The 23,831-nt window shown below is 35.4% G+C and overlaps 1 protein-coding gene across 1 annotated transcript; it reads left to right on the top strand.

Annotated features, from left to right (window-relative positions):
- Positions 1-4,719: 4,719 nt before the first annotated feature.
- LOC118182542 (uncharacterized) lies at positions 4,720-21,804 on the top strand. Its single transcript, XM_035351897.2, has 3 exons — positions 4,720-4,922; positions 10,002-10,132; positions 21,508-21,804. The coding sequence occupies exons 1-3, from the start codon at positions 4,758-4,760 to the stop codon at positions 21,761-21,763; spliced, it is 552 nt and encodes a 183-aa protein (XP_035207788.2). The 5' UTR covers positions 4,720-4,757; the 3' UTR covers positions 21,764-21,804.
- The last annotated feature ends 2,027 nt before the right edge of the window (positions 21,805-23,831 follow it).

The raw sequence follows: 23,831 nt of genomic DNA on the forward strand, positions 1-23,831 counted from the left end.
TCCTCGGAAACTATGAAATTCCTCCTAGTTTTACCCTGGTTGAGAACCTCTGGCCTAGTGGCTTGTATAGATAATTATAAAAATTGTTCTCATTATAGTGCGGCAATTCGTAGACAGTTGCGCGCTTATCTTGCAAGATTCTGTTCTTCACTGCAGTCTTCTAGTCTGGCGGCAGTAGAATATAATATGGGAGTTTTAAAGCTCGTGAACAGGTACTACAAATGTTTAAATGAAGGTGGTGATTATGTAGCGATGAGAAAGAAACTTCAGGTATGTAGCAGAATTGTTTTTTCTTTTTTTTTTTTTTCCAATAAATGTTGTGTTTTTCATTTTGTATAAAAAACCCGAACTTATTTTCTGGATGACCCTCATTTATGTATTATTTTTATACGCGTAACGCAGTGTGACCGTTAAAATGTTGCCACGCCTACAAAATGAGATATGTGAACTCTGTCAAAAACATAGATCCTGACATTTTTATAAATTCAATTCGCAAACCAATTCAAGAAGCAATCGAATATTACCTCGAAATATGAAAGCTGGGGACAATACTGACTAATTTTCTGATTCCTGATTGCAATGAATCGTTCAAATGAATAACAATTTCTGACCATTTATTTTTATTCAAGACTTTTATATATTTTTGTATTTTGTTCATATTAACAAATTTAAAAGAAGAGTACTCTTTAATTTTATAAAATACACACCAATGCAGTGCTTATGAGTATGTGTAAAACTAAATTATTTGTATATGTTATATATACAGATGCTCAAATTTATTTGATGTTAAATAAAAGCTCATTATCGAAAGTATCCAAAAAAAAAAAAAAAAAAAAGAAAAAAAAAGAAAAGAAAAAAAAGAAAAAAAAAAACCTCCTTTCAGTCAGAATCGACTTACGACGTGACTGCTGGAACAGCAACTGTCATAAGTCGAAAACCACAGTAATATCCTGCTTAAAGCGGGGGGGGGGGCGTTCCACCCCCGCTTTAAGTTCTTACACTAAACAAAATTTTAAACAATTTCGTCCAATCAGATTAAAAACGTTTTCACTATAAATATCGCAGCCCATTTTTCCTAACTGTGTACCCCTTGTACAAGCCTCCCTTCCTGAATTTACAAAATCACCACTTGTTAAATCTTCTGAATAATTCCTACCTCACTTCATTAGGTGGGGATTTAAACGCAAAGCACAGCAGCTGGGGCTGTCGTAAAACTAGAAAAAATGGAGAAATTCTGCATAATTTCAATCAGTAATTCAATAACCCGTTTTATTTGTACACGCCTGAAGAATACACTTTCCATCCTGAAAATATCAGACAGTATCCTAACATTCTTGACCTATTTCTGACGTCTTCAAATCTTCCTGTTGTCATGGAAGTTATTAACGACTTATCCAAAGACCACATACCGGTCCTGGCGTTCGTTGGTTTTTTACAAATCCGAAAATGAAGGTACTTTTAAAATTACTTACTGAGATAAATTCAAAGAATGCAATGTCCCATCACAAACCCTTTCAAGACCACAGACATCATCTATCCGCTATTAAAAATCTCACGGAGAGCATTTCTACCACTTATGAACTTTTCCACATTGGAATTTAATACTAGCAAAAATCACTTAAAGCTCCCCTCCAACATTAAAAATAAAATTCGCAAGCGGAACAGCGGAGAGCATTTCTACCACTTATAAGGCTCCCATATTGGAATTTAATACTTACAAAAATCTCTGAAAGGGCTTCTACAAGTTTAAAAATAAAATTCGCAAGCGGAACAGACTCCGAAAAAATATACATGCAGTCACGTGACCCAGCTGTTAAGACTTTGGTTAATAGCATGAACAAAGAAATTAAGAAAATGATTGACGAACATAAAATCAACATGTGGAATAACAAAACTGACGGCCTAAATACAGAGGATTGGGCTTTCTGGAAGTACATTCGTAATCAGAAAACTAATAGGACCCGTAACACGCCAATTAAACACAGCACCGGACACTTATACAGGGACGAAGAGAAAGCAAATGCCTTCGCAGACCAATTCACTTCAAACACTGATCCTGCTGATACAGATTTTATTAAGCATGTAAATAACAATGTTGCTAAATGCTTACTTCAACCAACTGCTAATAACCTCTCCACCTTCACTAACCCAACGGAGATTACCAATATCTTAGCTAAACTGCACAATAGGAAAGCTCAAGGCAAGGACAACATTTCTAATAAAATGCTCAAACAACCTTTCTGATAATTATATCTTTTAAGTCTGTAGCATCTTTAACGCTTGTCTCTATCTTTCCTATTTTCCGAGGGCGTGAAAGCACGCCACCATCATACTTATTCCCAAACCAGGTTTAGATCTCACTCGCGTCGAAAATTATCGACCGATTAGCTTATTCCTGCCGCTCGAAAAATTTCATGTATTAAACGCATGGATCCTGCATTGAGCTTGCTGCTCAGTCAGTAGTTTGGGTTTCGGAAAGGTCTAACCACAATGCAGTTGGTTCGAATTGTCGATTCATCAGTGCAGTTTTTCACAGGCACCAAACAACTGCGTTTCTTACGTTGGACACTGTCAAAGCCTTTGACCGCGTCTGGCACAAAGCTCTTATCTATAAATTCATACCTCTCAATCTCTTCTACGAAATCATCCTTCTCATCTACTCCTTCATCTCAAATAGGACGTTAAGTGTCAAACAGGGTAATTTCTATTCCATGAGCAGAAATATCAATGATGGCGTCCCCCAGGCTCAATTTTAAGCTCACTTTTCTATCTAATTTACGTTATGGTCTTTCCTATATTTAAAGAAACTAACAACTGTATTACCGCATGCTACTCTGACGACACCGCGATTTTTTCGTGCTCGCTCAACCCGAGTTTCGCCATTAAACGTATTCAAGATCGCATACACGGGATAGAAAATTGGTGCCGAAAATGGAAAACTTGTATTGCCTCCAAATCGTAGCTTTTACTCATTGGTCGTAATCGCAGAAAGAACGTTGGTTGAAAATGACATAATATTGTTCAGTGAAACAGTGTCTAAGGTCACCAAAGCGACCTGCCTTGGAGTGCATTTCAACTTTACACTCACATGGAATCCGTATGTTTCTGTTGCTATTGGCAAAGCAACAGGAGTGTCGTAGAAATTCAACAACATTCTGAATGCATCTTCAACACTAGACCTTGCAAGGAAAAAACGAATTCACAAGTCTATTCTCCGTCCCATTCTGAAATAGTCTATCCCTGCCTGGTGCACAGCTTCTAAAACAGACTTCGTTAAATTACAAACCTTTCGAAACAACTTCCTGCGAAAAATCACGGGAGCTGCCTGGGTTATTCGTAACGAAGATTTGGACTCGAAGGACTTAAACCTCGAGAGACATTAAAACTTTCATCAGCAGGCTCAACAGAAATTTCTTTAACAGAGCAATTAGCACAGACACTATTAATTACGCAGACAACTTCAGATATGAATTACTTGAAATCGATTTCAATATTAGACCCTACGCTACACTCCTACTAACTCGTATATAAATATTCAGTTTTCCTTCTTTCGTAATATTTACCCAGACATGGGCCTACATTATTTTTATTTTATGTGCAGTTCACCCATAAGGATTCTTATTTGCGGAATATTTACGTGTGGTTGCCCTAAACAGGGTTACCTAAGGTGCTGGTAATAGCGTGATGCAGTTCACGCTGACGCTATCACAAATGAAAGCATCAAAGTATCCTGTTTCGCTCGCTGCTTGCTGAAATATGTGTCATTTGCTGCTCCACCTTGTCCTTTATCTAAAAAGATGTTTAAAGATTCAGAAAATAGCATTTTGAATTCTTGAGAATCATTAAATAGACTTGCATAACCAAATTATCTGTATAAATATTTTTGGCTTGCTTTTCTACTGCAACAAATTAATTTTTCTATCAAAAAGATGAAAGCAGATTATACACATTTGTTTTTACAAAATTATGGAAAGTTTAAGATTGGCAGTCTACGTCTATTGAAATACTCGTATGGTCAATAAGTGCTTATTTTAATACTTAAAATTCATATTTTGTTGTAATTTAAGACAGAAAGACTTCTTTAGCTGAAACACACGTACAATCAGTAAAATACTTATTTCAATTTTCAGTCTGGTATTTTCTTGTAATTTTCAGACAATATTAAAAAATTTTTCTTTCACAGAGTTGCATAACAGTTATATTTTTCAATTACTTTTGTATTTTTTAATTTGGAGATGAGATGATCATAAAAGTACATACTTTAAAATTCTCAAATGAATAAAATATTAGCATAAAAATCAAATTAGAGCCACATTTCATCTTCTTTAAAATGTATTTTATTATTTATTTCCATGTCCTTTATGTAAATAGTTTGAGTCATAAATTATTCTTTTATCGCTGCTTAACTTAGAAATACGGGCATTTCTTAATATTTAAAATTGATTCGTGCAAGATCGCAGCCAGCATACTTAACAGTGTTTAAGCAATGTTATGGAAAGAGTTATAATACGTTACAGTTATAGTTATAATACTGCCATCAAAATTTTTTTTGCAACATATTTTTAAATTGAACATGATTTTAGTTCTTTCACAACAATAGCCACCCGTAGTTATAAAAAGATAAATAATTCAACAGTGATCAACTACGTGGCATATATTTCAAGCAATCAAAATCAACTAAATTCTTTCCGGTTAATCCTTTGTGAAACTATTTTTCAATCTATAATGAATTAATTAAATATCGATTCAGGAAGGCAATGATATGGAAAAAATTTGTTAACGAAGCTGGATGTGAATCACCGGTGCGTATATTATTAAAAGTATTTAATCAGCTGTTTTTCCTACTTTGGTTTACAAGACTGGTTCAAATGAAGATGTCCAACCAATTTCAAGCAAATAACAAACAGAGGTTTCCAACCCTTGTAAGTAATGAATTCGTCTGCCTCTTCTACACTTTCTTTATAAACATAGGAGATAGAGTTCAAAGTGTATGTTTCTTAAGAGAATTTAACTGCCATTTAAAGCAAAAGTTTAATATCTTGTAACTTTAAATCTCTTTCTCTGAATACTACAAAAGAAGATGGTTAATCCTGCCTAACAGAAGAGATTTCGGTTTAATCCTAGTACACGGTACACATGGGATTTGGCGACATTATGATGAGTAGTAAACGAGTCATTTTGGTGTTGGCGACAATTTTCAAAATGATGCCAAGACCGTACCGTATACTAGGATTTTCCCGAGATTTCTTTGTGGAACTACTCTGATATGCGCGCTCAAGTCGCCAAATTTCTCGCCAAACATTTTTGGCGAGGAACTCTACGCTGCCATATTACTATCTAAATTTTTTGTCTACATTTCGAACTTTAAGCCAAAAATGTCTCCAAAAACGCGGTTTTCGTGCATGCAGAAACTACGCTTTGAAAACACAATTTAAGCTAAAAATCCAAAACAAAAACAAAAAATTTAGGTTGCAAAACGTAAAGTTTCTAACCAAAAATATTTGACAAGAATCCATGTACACAGCGATATGTTTTAACTTAAAAAAACATCTACGAATGGCACAATCTACACAACGAACAAATATACGAACACCTCGCTTTAATAAATTAACATAACAACAATAAATCTCAAAGAATACCATCTACACAGCATCCTGTTTAAACTTAAAAAACCTCTACGAATTGCACAATTTAGGCAACGAACGAATCTACGAACTATGCACACCTCGCTTTAATAAATTAACATAATTACAATAAATTTCAAAGAATACCATGTACACAGCGTTCTATGTCAACTTTAAAAAACAACTACTAATTGCACAATCTAAATACTACGCACTAATCAACAAAATAATAACTAACTAATAACAATAATAACCGTGTCTTAATCAACAAAATAAACTAAAACAAATTTCAAACAATTAAAAAAAAACAATAAGTACAGAAATTCATACTAAAGAAACAATGAACATAACATTCTACAAAATAAGAACAAGAATAAAATAAAATGCACTTAATATGAATTAATGCTTTTTCGAACAGCAGAAATACCAATTTTATACCGCCACATAATCACTATCGTATTTATATAACAGCCACACACACTATCCAGAAAATTCATACTATGGTTCACAAATAATCACAAATCCCTACTATCATGCACAACCACTAAAAATAATCTCCCAGACCTTCTTTCCACACCTCCAAATACCCACTGCCCATCAACAGAACGGCCACAACGATATTTCCTTTTGCCGAACTTCAATTCAACAGCTTCCACCATTTTATCTTTCCCCCTATCTTCTCAGACACAGATACGAACCAACGAGCTCCAGCGAAAGATTTTTCAACGTCAACAGGGTTGCCATACAACACGCAATCGCGCCAAAAATCAGCGCAGAACACTTATCGCCACATTTGGTGAAATTAGGGCGTATATCAGAGTTGTACCTTCTTTGTAGTGACGTATCTAAAGGGCTCATATTTACATTAAACATGGGAAAATCAGGAAAAACCAATGCAGTCAGGTGTCTGACAGAATTCGAGCCTAAGCAAAAATCAAACTAAGATTTTAATCCTAGTATAAGATACCCATGGGATTTGGCGACTGATTTAATCCTAGTATACAGTATACATGGGATTTGGCAACATTATGATGAGCAGTAAACGAGCCATTTTGGAGTTGGCTGCAGTTTTCAAAATCGCGTCAAAATCGTACCTTATTCTAGGATTTTACCAAAACTACAGCTTAGCTGTCAAATCCACTCAGCTAATGATGAGCCTCTAATACAGCAAATAGCAAGTCATATACTACATGTCTGTGAAAACCTGCACAAAATAATTACGTTTACTATATAGCAAATGAACTGAAGTTTTTTCTTGAGTACTATGACCAATCCATAAACTTATTATATATATATTTATTTATTATAAGTTCTTAATTAAACTTTCCGTTTTTTAATCATAAATGAACCCTTTTAAAACTGATAATACCGATTGCAGCCACCATAAAATAAAATGTGAATCACCGTAGTTCTATGTAATGTAGCTGCCTAGAATAGAACTTGTTAAAAAATACTGCAGCTCATTTTATAGCTTGCATTCATGAAAACTGTTTTCGTTGAATTCTCATAAACTATACTCTTGTGAAATATTTCATATTGCGTTCATATAAAACTTTCTTTCCTTTTATCAAACGACCATCGTTTCTGAACTGTGATACGCTATTTGCTATAGTCAACCTCACAGTTGACTTGGCTGTGAGTCAACCTGTAAATGACATTAAGTTTTAATCTTGCAATCCAAGAATCGGCATTAACAGCTTACCTTTTTTTGGTACTATTCCGTTTTGAGCACCGTAAAAAAAATTGCAGCGAAATTGTATGCGCAAAAGCGCCAAATCTAGCAAACGCGTCCATTTAACACCGCGCCAAATCTAGCGTACGCGTTGGTTTCAAATTGCGTAAGTTTAGATAGTTCTATATTTCTTAAGACGCCATTGAAATACGAGTTTAATTTTTAAATCCTTTTTTTGATTTTAATTTTTTTTTTTGTTTGTTTTTGATATCCTATAGATTTAACAATTTGAGAATTGTCCATGACGAAAAGTCTGGAATAGAATTTTTTCAAAGAAAAGACATCATTCATTATAGAAAATTATGTTTGAACAACCAGAGATGAAATTATGCTTCAGCAATAACTCGGTAGTGAAAAAGGAATACATTCAGTTATGTTTAGTCTTTTTTAATATAAATTATAATAATAATCTGAAATAGTTATTTACTCTTATGCTTCCATCCAGTTATGTTTAACCTTTTTTATACACTGACTACCAATAAGTATTTGGACACCTATGCAAATGACGATATCTGCGTTCCCAAGGTACGCCACGGACTCCGCCGGTATATATCGTGTAGGAAACAGCATCGGCTTTAGTCGCATGCAAGATGCCTCGCAGTTCGGAGCTCTCTGATTTAGAGAAAGGTATAATTATCGAGTATCACAAATGTGGCCGATCCTTAAGGGACATATCTAGCGATCTGAAGTACCCAATATCGACAGTGGCCTATGTGATTAAGAAGTGGAAGGTGAGCGGTGATTGTCGGAATGTGCCCCGAGTCGGCAGACCAACGAAACTGGGGGACAGAGACCGAAGAGTGTTGTTCAGAGAAATTCGGAAGAACCGCATCCAACCGATAGCCCTCATCCGCGAGGAGTTTCAACAGGCATCCGGGAGTATTGTTTCAATGAATACCATCCGTAAGGAAGCACATCTGCTTGGTTTTCATGGTCGTGCTGCTGCCCATAAGCCTTTGATCACAAAGTCCAACCGCGCTGCTCGGTTAATGTGGTACAAAGCACATCGAAATTGGACCGTAAATTAGTCGAAACGGGTTCTTTAGAGTGACGAATCAAGGTTCACCTTTACCGTTCGGATGGCAGGGTATGGGTTTGGCGTCTACCTGGAGAACGTCTCCTGCCAGAATGCATTGTGCCAACAGTCAAGTTCGGCGAAGGTGGAATTATGGAATTATGGGGGTGTTTCTCCTGGTATGGGCTGGGACCCTTGGTCCCCATTCATGGTAAGCTCAACTCCGATGCCTACTGCACTATTTTGGATGACAATGTGCTTCCTACGTTGTGGCAGTTTTACGGGTTCGACCCCTGTTACATTCAGGACGACAATGCCAGTTGTCATGTTTCGACGTTAACCAAGGCTTGGTATGGTGCCAATGGAGTTCATCGAATGAACTGGCCTGCCCTGAGTCCAGACCTGAACCCTATCGAGAACCTCTGGGACGAGTTGCATCGCCAAATTCAGGGATGCACTACCTGTGCAAAATCGGTGAAGGAACTTCTATGTCTTCTCCAAGCCGAGTGGAAGAAAATACCACTAGCTGTCATACAAAGACTTGTGGAAAGTATGCCCCGGAGGGTCCACGCTGTAATTACCTCTCGTGGAGGCTCTACCAACTATTGATTTTGAATAAAGTTAGTTTTTCTTTTCTATCACAGGTGTCCAAATACTTATTGGTAGTCAGTGTATAAATTATAATAATAAAAAAGTATTACATGAAATTAACCTTTCATCTAAATTAAAACAATAATCTTAAATAGTTATTTTACTTCCTTTCTTACGTTAGGGTTGCCGAAATTATTTTTGGTAGCACTGGCATCAACAATACTTTGGCGACTTTTTACGGTTCTCAAAACGGAATAGTACCCATTTTTTTAACATTAACATTTCGTACATCTCAAAGATGATAAATTTAATTTTTATATGTCAGTATCACATCACAGATGACGAAGTGCAGGCGGTTTCGTAATCAGATGAGCATTCAATAATGCAATATAGTATATTAGTCTAGTTAATTGCGGTTTCGTAATCAGATGAGCATTCAGTAATGCAGTATAGTATATTGCAGTCTAGTTAATTTATAATACATCCTATTCATCTTCATATGCTACAAGATAATTTAAAATGAATGGTTAAAAAAAAAAGAAAACATGTTGGTGACTGCTGTAATAAATGTATTTGACAAATACAGGTATATTATATGAGATCGACTCTTCAAATTTCTACCATTATTCGCAGAAGAGATTTAGCCGAAGCTAACACAATTCTAACGTAGTTGGTCCATAATCTAAACTACCCGGCGAACTACCAAAAGGCACGTAATATATGGGCGAGCGTAACAGAAGCTTAGCCCAAAGGAAAACGTTCGCTACTCAGGATTCGTAGCTCTCTCTCTGGAAGTTGAACTTTCCTTTAATACTATTTCTTACTCATTTGCATTCAACGCGATTCTAAAAACTCATTCTGGTAGGGAGTTCTAAGTTGAAACGAGGGAAGATAGGAAAGTTAAATTAAATTAAAATAATGGTTTTAAAATATACCCTACAAGGTTTTAAAAGAGTAATATTTTCATGATTTATAGATTTGCATGCTGTTAATAAAAATGCAGTTGATTGTATTTTGATATGTTTGTTTTTACATACAGGTTCTGAGTTTCTTGTTTGCAAACTATGTAGTATGGCCACTGATGCTCATTACGACCCATTTTTTCCTAAATTATCACAACCACTGGATCTTAGCGCTGCTGATGGTATATTTGGATCGCTTTTCCAACCGGTAAATTATTTTTAACGCATTTAAAAAAAAATAAATAAATAAAAAAAAATAAATAAATAAATAAAATTTTAGGTGCACATTGGGAATAAATTTTTAAAATAAGCATTTTTTTAAACACCAGATTACCTAGCAGCAAATGTTTTACATATGTATTTTACAGCTACCATTAACTGCTGTGAAGAAAGATTTGTTTTGTTATTCTTTTAAAAATTAAAAACGTTTCCATACGATCTATTGAGCAGAAAGATTAAGCGAGCAATAATAAAATTACATTAAAAATTAGTTTCACAGTTTAAAATAATTAAAAAACATATTAATTGATGTACAGTTTGGATGGATTTACAATTTTCATCAGTTACGGTACAGAAAGCGAAGGCTATCTGTAAGAACAGCGGTTGTGTTGCATTATAGCGATTACAGTAAACCAGATTAACACAGAAAGTCTTCCAACCTTGAAATCAATTTTTCTCAAAAAATATGTTTGAAACATTTAAAACCATTTTTTGAGAATCGCTCCATGAGCTTCAGCATACAACCATAGACATAGGCATACGCTTTAAGACCGAAACATTGCATTAACACAACGTTGCCGGCTCTGTGAAATAATGCACTGAGGCACATGACAATATAAAGTTCTGGGAATGGGAATCTTGAGAGGAAAAATCGGAGACAAGGGAAGATATAAAAAAGGTGGGGTGACCGAAAGGTCGAAGAACCCAGAGAGAAAAATCTGACTTTCTGAAAAAACAGAAATAATTCTGGAAACAGACTGGAGTGGGCGGAATAAATTTCATGATTACATGTTAATAAAATATATCGAAATACCGGTACGTTATACAAAAAGAGTACAAATTACAAGGTAAACATACAATAAATACAGTTAAACAAAAGGGAAAATCATACAGATGCAAAATATAATGATGCAAGTAAAATTGATGTAGATTTATGTGACAAAGTTCTGTCCACAGCCTGTGATAATATGAGCTGCGAGAGGTCTGGTGGTTCTGTTTTCTTGGAGAATCTCCGAGTTGAAGACTTGCGAATAATTGACAAAGTCATTCGTAATAGCATTATTAAAGAATTTATTGTTAGTCCTTTTTATGTAGTCCTCAATTTCTGCTATCTTTAAGTCTCTATGTAAGAGTTTATTGCGAACAAGATAGTCTCATTACTTTGCTACAAATGCTCTTCTTCAGAAAGATCTCAAAACAGAGAATATTAAAACCCATCTTCGAAGAACTAACGAATGCTTTTTCAACACAGCTATCCTTAGTGGATATGCAAATTATTCGTACATTTTCGATTGCGAAAATTAACATGGAGACAAATACACCAGATATTGTGATCTCGGTCAATGATAAGGCTGCTAATCTTATCACAGGATCAAAGGATATCACATTACTGCTTGTTTTCTCATCTCAGCAATCCAGTCAGATTTCTGGTTTATAATATTTCTACGATTGTATCTCCGATCTTCGTCTCAACGCCCCCATTCCCTTCCTCCCTGCCTCCATTTTCTCCTTAGCGAGATTACTACTCCAGGAACTACTTAAAGTCACGTGCCTTAGAGCCAGAAGCGTAGCTATGATTTTCAGCACCCGGGGATAACTGAAGATTTTGCGCCACTTTCTGTGTGCCAAGAATGGAAAACATTGCATTCTAAAATTTTGTGACATCAATTTGGCGGCCCCTGGATGCTGCGCCCGAGGACAGATGATCCCCCTTGCCCCACCATAGCTACGCCACTGCTTAGGACTCATTTGTCATGGAGCCGGCAAAATTAGATGAATGTGTAATAGCTCCGGCCACATGTGTATATGTTGAAGTTCAAAATGCAACTTATGGTCCGTGAACTCTCTGACTATTTTGACCACCTATAGGCAAACTTCTTACGAAATTTTAGTATTTCCGGAAATCTCCAAAATTCCCATTCCTTCATGTATATTCAGGTCAAATTTCAGGTCATACTGACCAGTGTTTCTTTTTTTACAGCCTTTTGAAAATAACGCTAGTTATAAACACCCTGTAATGAAGATCTGAGTATTTTCAATTTCTTATTCACATTGATTTAGAAACACGTTTTTTAATAATATAATGCACTTCTAAATGAGCAAAAATATTTTAATTCTTTTGTGCATATTTGTTTTCTAATAATTTCGAACTTTTATCGCAAACGCTTTATCAGTTTTCAAATAAAATTACAATCTACATTTACTTGAACTCAACTGTATTTGGGGGAAAATATAGTTGATTCTACTTCCTCGAACAGAAAGTTATAATATTAACTGATAAATTCCTATAAACATTACAAAAACAAAGAAATCAAAATAAAGAAAAAGAAAGAAAGAATATTTTTAATCACGAAAATGAAATTTTATCTCAGGATTCGCTGCGAAAATTTTGATACATATAAAAATATATTTTTTATATTATTCGAAAGATTTTTTTTCTGTATAATGCTGTTCCAGACATTTCAGAAATAAAGTTGAGAATAATTTGATTATTGAAATTTATTCATTAGGTATTTTATTTTACATTTAATATATAACAGGCGTAATGAAAATGCCTCTTACAGATTGATTGTAAATAAATTGGAGTAATGAATAAGGCTTCATTATGTCTACATGTTGATAAATTTGTTTTAATTTTATGATACCGTGTTTTATCGATTTTTTTACTAAAATTCTGTAATAAATGTTACAATTAAAGTTTTATTCTCTAATAAATAAAATGCACTGTTTAATGTTATTTTCAATTGAAAGAAATAAATGTCATATACAAATCTAGTAAATGCACTGTGCCCACAGAGGGTTAAGACTTCTTTTTATAACCTTATTAGCTGGAGTACCCGGCTTTGCTCAGGAAGCTGATATGAGATTGTGTAGTAGTTGGAATAAAAGGATAAAGTTTAAAATATAAAGAGGTAATTTTTTTTATTGAAAACATTTCTAACTATTTACAATACTTGTTTATAAACAACATTTTTCATTTTGTTATCCAGGTATATATGTACAAATTTTTCGAATTTCGTACTCGAGAGCAGCTACATATAGCTAACCGTGAGAAAAGCAGTCGTTGAGGTTGATGCCGCAATGTTTTAAAGTTTGTCCTTCAGCTTTGTTAATTTTAAAACTATAGGCTAATCTGATTGAATATTGCAGTCTTTTAAATTGGATTCGCAGTTCAGTGGATATAAGTGTTATTCTGGAGATAAATACTGTATGTCCTTTGTCCTTTCCGCTCATAAGTTCTGCTTCGATGATGTTATTCGATAGCTGTTTGAAGACCATCCTTGTTCCATTACATAGTTTTGGTGAGTTGAGATTTCTGAGTAGTATCACCAGAGATCCAATTTTCAGGCAAAAGCAGTGTAGTGGCATTCCTGGTACTTGCAAAGAGTTTAAAAATTCTGTAGGGAAGTTAGCACTTTCTTCAGCTTTCCCCGTTGTGTCAATCAGTTTGTATATTCACTCTTCATCGAGAATTTTCCTTTGAATATTGAAGATTGTAAGAATTATGTTAATTTTATTAACAGTTAAATTTTAAGTTCCTTTCCTGTCAAATTCTTAACTCCAACTTATTACTTCCGGCCAGAACGTAGTTTTGGAATCTTGCTGAATATTTAATGAGGAGGAGCGGTATTTAAACCACGAACTTACTTACTGAGTCAGAGAGAATCAGAGTTTCTGATTGATGAGCGTCTGCCTTTTTGGCCACTCTCTCTCTCTCTCTCTCTCAAAGCTGTTATTTCGCTCGGCCGTACTCAGGCCCTTGCTAAGCTTCGTAGTCAAATAAGTTAAGGGGACCAACTCGTTTTGAACCTTGATAGCTTCGGCTATACTTCTTTAGTTAATCTTAGTTTTAGTTTAATTCTTAGTCTTTTAAGTTCAAGCCAAAGTGCGGGCTTTGTTTGTACACTCCCAGGCGGAGTTTAGTTAAATCTTATTGAAATAATAAAGGGTTAGTTACCCTTCTATCTTGTTGTTTCTTGTCACCGAACTCAAGTGATTATTCGCTTATCAGTTCTTAGATTCTTCACTTCCAACATTAACTTAGAATTCCGAAGTGAAGAACTCTACAAAATGATATCGTCTGCAACATGATTTTTAGTTGCCAAAATTGCCTTTTGAAATAGCCCCTCCGGATTGGTATAGTTGTGAACAATGTTTGGATAAATTTGGTCGATGAGATCGTTTTCAGTAGTGGCTATGTTGCAGAAATCACTGTTGAGGTTCAATGACGCCGGTTGTCTGGTCAGTAGGATACGTACCTTCTCCTATTTGTAAAAGTTTTAGAGCAAAATGGGCTGTTGTTTCGTCCTTCGATAGTTCAATTCTCATATCTTTTGCAAATCACAGGATTTGTATGTGTGGCCAGAGATGGGCTTTTTTAGCATGTATTGACTTTATCTGTTGGTGTTGACTGGGGATAACTGGAAGTATTTGTCGAAAATCTGAGAGTATGAGTAGAGCTCCTCTAATCACTTCAGAGTTTCCTCGGAAGTCTTTCAATGTTCTGTCCATGGCTTCGAATGATTTTTTATGTACCATTGTGCATTCGTCCCAGAAGATAATTTTAACTCGTTTTAGAAGTTTACCCCGTCCAGATACTCTTGAGATTTTACATACCGGGAATTGTTCTTCGGCTATATTCAACGGTAGTTGCAGGGCGGAATGGGCAGTTCGTCCTCCTTTCATAAGTGTGGCGGCAATGCTGGATAATGCCAGTGATATGTTGGCGATGTGTTGTTTAGCACGTCGTTTAGCTTCTGCCAGCAAGAGATTTATTAGAAACGTTTTCTCGGTGCCGCTTGGTGTGTCCAAGTAAAGAATTCCACCAGTTTTGTTTTTGATTTGGTCCCTGATAACGTAGTAATTTTTTTATTGTCATTGAGGAGTGGTTTGTTGTCAGCAATGCGTTGAAGTAGTTCGTCGATGTTGTAGCGTAATTTCGAAGTTTATCACAGCATCTCGTCATGGTGCTGTAATCCGAAGTTGCACTAAGGTCTGACTTTTTATTGATAAACTTTTTTCATTCATCAATAAACGGTTTTTATTGCTAAATGATAAAATCATTTACTCGAATGCGTGTTTCATTGAAGATGTCGTCGTCGTATTCGATGGCTAGTTCTGGATGAGCTTGTCGGATTTGGTACAGTAGGTCATCACTTAGGTCATCTGAAGGAGTCCTATAGCTGTTTTGGATTCGATGAGTTACATGTTGTTAGAATTATGGCGAAAAGTCTCTGATTTGTTTAGCTGAGGCTGTGAGTGAGGCTTCTTGTATAGTATTAATTCTCAGTGGTTGTCGTTCACCAGTAGTCCTAAGCGTTGGCATGCTTCTCTGTACGTCTGGCATAGATAACCGTCAACAGTCTTGAGATCTTTGAAACTTGTTGGTCCCCGTATTTCTGGAAGCAGCATCCAGAGATAGAAACTTTCGGCGTTGTTCGGATGTACGAACCCCCGATCGATCTTGCTTTATATAGCCCTACCAATGGGTAGCCCGACCCATACAAAAAAGGTTTAAAACGGTCCACAATGTTCCGGAACATTATATAGCATTCGAGAGTATTCTGGAATGTTCCGCTATGATCTGGGATGTTCACGTATGTTCCAGACTATTCCTGAACATTCCGCAATATTCCAGAATGTTTTAAGATGTTCTGGAATGTTGTGGAATGCTCCCGAATGTTCTGGACTGTTCTAGAAATTTCTATAGGACGAAAATTTCAGCCTGTATATCTTCAAAAACACGCCCTTCAGGTAAAAATGGGAACCTCCTTCATGGATGGGACACAGAGGGCTACCATATTATATAACTCTCTTGATCGTACCGAGACTCGTTTCTAAGTTTTAGAGGCACGCACATTGTGCATTTACTTTTATAATATATATTGATTAGATCAAAAAATCACTCGCACAGCTTTTGTCTTGCAAAGCATTACAAACTGTTCCTTGAAGTTAATTATAATAGAATTCTTTACACTCTATTCATGTTACCTGATATATATTTACTTAAATGTAAATTGCTGCAACCGCAACATTCTTTTTTTTTTTTTTCGCGCGTGTGTGTAAATTTTTTTTTAAACTTGCAGTCAACTTGATTGCTAAAATTCAGAGAGACATTGGTTTACTCTTTTGATTCTAAATTTATCTTTATTTGATGGTATAAATGCATACACTATGGTCTGAATATTGTTAAGGTTACATAGCAGATATTTGAAATTAACAAATTTTACAGAAGAAAATATTAAATTGAAAAGTATGGTTTCTCAGATTTTAAAAGACTATGCCTGTCTAAGCAAAATTCCGGCTGAGAAGTAATAGAAATTCTCGCTTCATCAGTTGAAGAGACTGAAAATGAATGCTACACTTGCAAATGAACTAAAAATTGTTTCGTCAAATAAGGAATTTGAGGTGAAAAAAGAAACACTGAAGCCGAAATACATAATTGTAATTTTACGAGATTATAAAGGAAAAAACGTTAGCAATCTTCTTCATAAGACGTGATAGACATTCATTCATAAGACATGAAACGTTTAAATAATCGAAATGTAAGTTGCAGCGGAGTGAAAATAAAACTCAGCAATTGAAAAATTTAGTAATATTTTTATTTTAAAAGAAAAGGGATCTTTTAAGGGAAATGGCTCGTTTTCATGTCACCCATGTAAAAAAACACAGAAACTCTCATGATCTGAACCTCCGTCGAGTTAACTATGTTCAGCAGTTTTACCGCTCAGACTAAATTGGCCTTGTGCTTTTTGTAATTCGATTCAGTTAACTGCAACTGGTATGAAATAGATTACTATTATGATAATTTTTTACTGCATCTTGTCTGCGCTAGACATTCAGATGATTGCTTAAAGTAGAATAATATTTGGATCGCCCTAAAATGAGTAAAATATTAAGCATCTTTCCACAGTAAAATGTTTCCTAAAATTTCCTGTTATCTAACTTAATTTTTCAAAGATTAAAAGGTCAGTTGTATAAAATTTTTAAATACTGGCAGCCAAAATTTGTTTGCTTTCGCTTTTTATATCATCATTCATCATTTAATATTTTCGTTGAGTGATTCAATCAGCTTGGCAGCTTTCAAATTTAGAAATCTGCGTAATGAAATTTGTCAAAACTTTCTTACTACCAAATCTCATTACTCTTTTCAATTATCTGCCTATATATAGAATATTAGCAGGTAATTTTTTTACTATTATAAATCTCTAAATGAGAAGATTCAGATTTTTTTTCAAGAAACATTAAGGTAAGGCTTGGCAACTTTTTAAAAAAGATATGAAGACCTTTTAGATATATGTATAAGAAGACCTTACCAACAAAGATATGAAGACCTTTTAGTATTTTCTGGTCATACGTACTTCCCTCCAGAAAAGTCGTCAATCTAAAAAGCGAAAGACCACAGCTATTTAAAAAAAAATGAGGACACACTAAACAGCATAAAGTATGAACCAATTAACAAAATTTCGGTAAACTAAATATGAAACATTCATAAAAAAACACTTACTTTTTTCCGCTGAAAATCATCAGAAAAATAGGATAATTTCGCCATTACACGCATCTTGACACTGTGTACACAATCCTTCTCTATGTACATATCAGTATGTTTTGTTCAAAAAATATCAAACAATTCCACAAATTCGGTACTGGCGCACAAAATGAAGCACAATTTCATGAAATGCAAATTTTTGCATTCTGTGCTCTTCAGAAAAACGTCATATTATAAAATTAAATAAGCTATGAGGAGATAAATATAATATTAATAATATTATATTTATCTTCTCATAGCTTATTTAATTTTCATTCATTGATTATTTTTCTTTATTTGTTTTTATTTTATTCATTTATTTTTATTCATAGTTTCTGACTGCTTTACTTATGGTTCCCGTTATAATTTTTCATTTCGCTCATTGCTGTTGGCGTAAAACAGATAGATTACTATGAACATTTAAAAGATCTTCCATTTAATGCAACGAGAACCGAAGTATTATGAAATGCCTGGATTGGCCAACGTCTAAAAAGAGCTTTTACAGAAGATATTTCAGTCATTTGCTATAAATTATTATCGCATGTTGTAGTATTGTAAATTGTCACTATTTATGGAAGTCACTTCGCACATCCTTTATTTCAATGCTTAAAAACAAAGAGCTAATAATCAATACAATTTTATTTCATGCATTTGTTTACTTTTTTCTTACAATATGACTATTTGTCTGTAACCATATTTGACTCAACGAATGATTGATATGCTAGTCTTTAAAAGGAAGATTTTTGTGAAAAAGGCGTTCCTCTCTGCGTGAATGGTTGTTGTTGTAGATGAGTTTTAATCCTAAACTTTCAAATTTTTTGAAAATTCTTAAACAATGAAATAATTAGTGTTTCTATTTATTCCTACAATGAGAAAAGAATTTATAGGTTTCATAGTTCTATTCTTCGAAAGTCTCATTTTTCAATAAACTGTTTACAATTCTGAAGATACTAAAGTGGCAAGGATCAGCGTTAAAAATTTGCAGGTCTAGTTTATGGTTAAATAGAACATTATTCTTCAATCTGCAAATTTATGTAACTGATGCTGATTAATACTGCTTTGGCGTTTTCAACATTTGTTCTTCGGCGTGTTATTTTAGTTACACTTTATTTATAAATTCTCTTGATTCATAAATTTTTGCTGACTCTCAGATGCTTCTGTATTGAGGATGGCAATAAGACAAACATATCATTGTATGACTTAGAATCCATAGTATCATTTAACTGCATGCATTTAAAACTCACTATCCCTCACTATTTTTTTTTTTTTTTTTTTTTGTGATGCTACTGCTGAAAGACTGATAGATGACTGATCAAGTTGCAAGGAACAGTCACGAGCTCCTCAAGAGTATAGTATCGTATCCATGATCTGCCAATATGCGTGAGTTTATTGGAGGTTTTTCTGTTTTAGAATCTATCATTTCAGACATATACATTGCAGTGAAGTAAGGTTAGACTAGATTAGAAGAGAAACACGCTAATGTGACAATCAAAATCGTAAAAACAACCTTGTATTTAGCGTAAGTATATTGAAACACTCAATCGATTTCGAGGGCAGCTAAAGGTCCCTCCTCAACAGGAGAAAGAAATACCTAGAAAGAAGAAAAATAAAGGGGAAGAAGTCTCAGAAACACGTGGTCCTTATCAGCACTGCACGGGGTTATGACCGGATTTTTAATCAGAGTTACACTGGCCGCCTACTTTTACTGAGCCAGGCTATCTGATCAAACATGTAACACAAAGGACAAGAAAACAAGTTAAAAATAGGGAGCGAGGGGCAACTGCACCTTCACGCTCAAAATCTGAACTTCGAGTAATGGACCACTGAACGGATTTTTTATACCCTCTGGTAGTACCAAACGCGAGGAGGTAACGCCATCTATCAGCAAAAATAGTAACTGAATTAAGATAGTAGAATTTTAAAGGCATTAGTAAGGACAGGATTGGACTTAAAATCATTAACTAAACATGCTAAATCTTTGTGAATATGAAAAGCCTCAAGAAAATCCAATTCACCTATGGAAGAAGCCTTTTGGATAATTTTTGCAGACAGATAAGACAAAATTATGGTTAAATGTCCAACTATGATACGCTATTGAAGACTTGTTAATTTCGCCTTTTCTGACATAAGATTCAGGTATTCCGCGCACTTAAAGTTTGTTCCTCTGAATCTTTGCTTACCAATGAAATTAATCATTTGAGAGCAGTTGCGATTGACCGTGGATTTTCTCCCGTGATTATTGATAAAGCCGTTAAGAAATTTTGAGATTCCCATCAAAGAAGACAATCCACTGTTAGAAATAATATTAATGACTTTGTCGTGCTTCCATTTTATCCTTCTGTTAGCTATAAAATTGCACGGATTCTCCAGAAATTCAATTTTCAAGTCGGTTTCTCCCCTATTAGTAAAATTCACCCTTCGATTCTAAAAGATTGCGTTTCTGTCTTGAATTCTTGGGGAATTTATAGTATATCGTGTCAGTGTGGTTTAAGATATATTGGCCAAACAAAAAGAGCGTTGAAGTTTCGTATCAAGGAACATGAATCTTATATCAGAAAAGGCGAAATTAACAAGTCTTCAATAGCGTATCATAGTTGGACATTTAACTATAATTTTGACTTTGAGTCTGAAAAAATTATCCAAAAGCCTTCTTCCATAGGTGAATTGGATTTTCTTGAGGCTTTTCATATTCACAAAGATTTAGCAGGTTTAGATAATGATTTGAAGTCCAATCCTGTCCTTACTAATGCCTTTAAAATTCTACTATCTTAATTCAGTTATTTTTGCCGATAGATGGCATTACCTCCTCGCGTTTGGTACTACCAGAGGGTATAAAAAATCCGTTCAGTGGTCCATTACTCGAAGTTCAGATTTTGGGCGTGAAGGTGCAGTTGCCCCTCGCTCCCTATTTTTAACTTCGCTAATTTTTCTTGTCCTTTGTGTTACATGTTTGATCAGATAGCCTGGCTCAGTAAAAGTAGGCGGCCAGCGTAACTCTGATTAAAAATCCGGTCATAACCCCGTGCAGTGCTGATAAGGACCACGTGTTTCTGAGACTTCTTCCCCTTTATTTTTCTTCTTTCTAGGTATTTCTTTCTCCTGTTGAGGAGGGACCTTTAGCTGCCCTCGAAATCGATTGAGTGTTTCAATATACTTTCGCTAAATACAATGTTGTTTTTACGATTTTGATTAAGGTTAGATTGTTTTCGATATATACCGTATAACGAAGGGGACCTTCGTTGATGGCCTGTACGCTCTTCTCAAACCTGAAAAGTGGTTTTTTCATCAATACGTTTGCTGTTCTCTTTTATAAAATGTAAAAAAATGTATGCCGCCCAACCGGTATAGTGGCTAGCGTCGCTGACTGTCGAGCCAAAGGGCCCGGTTTCGAATCCCGAAGAAGGCATAGATGTTTGTAAATGTATAATGTCTGTGTGGCATGGGGCACTCTTAATATACCACGAGCCTAAAGTCCTCTCGAGAGGTTGATGGTAGGGAAAGACGGTGGGAGACCCATGGACCCACCCACCCCCCGAAGTGCTCTCCATCAAAATTTGGGGGCGGAACTGAGCTAAGTGACACTGTCACCTATAAGCTGTTCAAGTCGGTTGCCAACGGCAGGCGTAATCTTGCGCTCCTCAGACAAGTGAGCATTAGTCAACAGCAACAACAAAAAATGTTATTCTATTAGCTGAAGACACGATGGTCATTTCTTGATATTTGACTTTTGCATACAGTGATTTCTTATATAAAATTTCCACTTTTGTAGTTATGCCGTATTGTAATTTATGCAACAATAAGTCGTGATGCTTTGTTAACAACTTCTTCTTTCGCAGGTTTGGTATTGATCAAAAGAATACCTCGCTCGAGGGACCAAAAGTATGTTATTGTTCTTACGATGAAATGCAACATGAAATCAATGACATACCTCTAACTAAATCTTCAGAACATGCACCTGAATCTACAGATGTATCAAAATCTAAAAAAAAGCCAAGAAAGAAGCTTAAAAAAACCACTATCCAGTTCCACAAACCAAAAGTCAAAAGACGATTATCAGATCCACTTTCAAGTTCCCAAGTTGATAGCCATTAAGAAGTTATTTTAAACTAATAAAAGTTATATTTTGAAATTAATCGAATGTATTTTTCTTTTTGAATCATTTTCAAGTACATTTAAAATACAAATCGTGTTATTTTTATTTTAATAAATGTTTTCAAAGTCTTATTTAATCCTCTCACCATAAAATCCCTGGTTTATATTCATTGTAGTAACTACTTTTACCTTTCAATTATACTAGCCCTAAATAAGCAATATTTCAAAATCTTATTAAAAAAGTTCAGCCTAATATTGTTGACTCAAATCAATGAACAGGACTTTTATATGTAGTTCCTTTAGACATCTCTGACTATTTTTCAACACTTTTAGAGCACATTATGTAATGAAACTTTATACCTCTCCACAATTACATGAAGCTAACAAAGTTGGTCAGACTTCTTCTATACACAAATTCTGCGATAATTCATGCGAAGCTGCAACTAGAATTCATCGCTGAAAACGATACGGCTCCAACCTAATAGACTCTTTTGCAAAAAAATCGATGCACCACGAAGGAAGTGGTTGTATCTGATGAAATTGTATATGTGTATAGCTCATACATAGATAATAAAATGATTAAAAAATCAAGGTCATAGTACCTGTTCACGGCTCATAATCGCCCATTGAGTGTTCAAATTAGTAGTTGGTCGAACAGCCTCTGGCGACAATGCATGCTTGAATTCGTCGAGGCAAGGAGTGGTAGAGGTTCCTAATGTCATCCTGCGACACATTCTGCCAAGCATTCATCAGTTGCCGCTTCAGATCTGCGATGTTTTGTGATGCCCGAATCTGGCAGCCTACCATGTTCCAGACTTGCACGATTGGTGAAAGGTCTGTTGATCTTGCTGGCCAAGGAAGATTATCAACCGCACGGAGACAGTTCAGAGATATGCGAGCGGTATGTGGCCTGGCATTATCTTGTTGGAAAATGGCTCCAGGATGACGTGCCATGAAGGGTAATGCAAGCGGCCGCAGGATGCTATCAACATATCGTTGACCTGTTAAAGATGTACGGAGGATGACTAAAGATGACCTGCTGTGGTAAGAAATAACCCCCCCACATCATCGCACCAGGGGTTATGGCTGTATGCCTTTGTAAAACTAAGGCTGACTGCGACCGCTAGCCCCGTCTTTTCCAAACACGAACACGGTGGTCATCTGCTTCAAGAGTGGAGAGGGATTCGTTGCTGAACACTATACGATGCTAGTCTGATGGCAGCCATGATGATCGGTTGCGACACCACTCCAAACAACTCCGCCGATGTTGTGGGGTCAAAGGAAACGTCTTAAACACCTCTGTGAGCGTAACTCCGCCTCAGACAAGCGCCGTAAATGATGGACGGTGTTAAGTTTAGGATTGTGTATCCATAGATCGCCAATAGATGGCGGTAGTGTTTGTTTGTAAAAAGAAACTGTGATGTCAATTATGTATATGTATCAGTTCGTCTTTGGTGTTCGTGAATAAATGTTGTGTGGAAGAACGCTCCTCTGTTTATTACTTTAACTGCGATCCAGTCTGATTTATTAGAGATTTACACATATTTTGTTTATGGTGCCTGCAAACCGGGATTATTACGAACCAGAAAATCGACAGACTGAATATTTCGAAAATGGAGGGCGTTCTTGAAAATTTTAAAAAGAAACGATCGGTTGTTAAAACAATTAACTACGAAACTGATAACCAAAGTCGAATCTAATTTAGCAAATAATATTCCGCTAAATGAGAAAATTGAGATAATCGAGGATTTATATGAACAGTTAATTGAGAAAATCAATGAACAGAAAAGTTTAGATTCAGAAATAGAAACGAAAGTAACTTCGGAGGAGATTGAAAATGAAGTTACCTTAAGTCAAGAATACCAGGATAAAACTGTTATATGGAGAGGAAGAATGCAACGATTTTTGAAGAAGAATTCGGAATCTTCTAGAACAGTTCATCAGAACGAAACGGCTAATGTTGCACTTCCAGTTGAAACGAAAGCAGTGAAGTTGCCACGTCTGCAAATCGGAACTTATTACGGAGATTCGTGTAAATGGTTAGAGTTTTGGAACCAATTCGAAAATA

Source organism: Stegodyphus dumicola, chromosome 12, assembly GCF_044657685.1.
Source record: "Stegodyphus dumicola isolate Sdum_Otavi_A_Nest chromosome 12, ASM4465768v1".
Classification (NCBI taxonomy): domain Eukaryota; kingdom Metazoa; phylum Arthropoda; class Arachnida; order Araneae; family Eresidae; genus Stegodyphus; species Stegodyphus dumicola.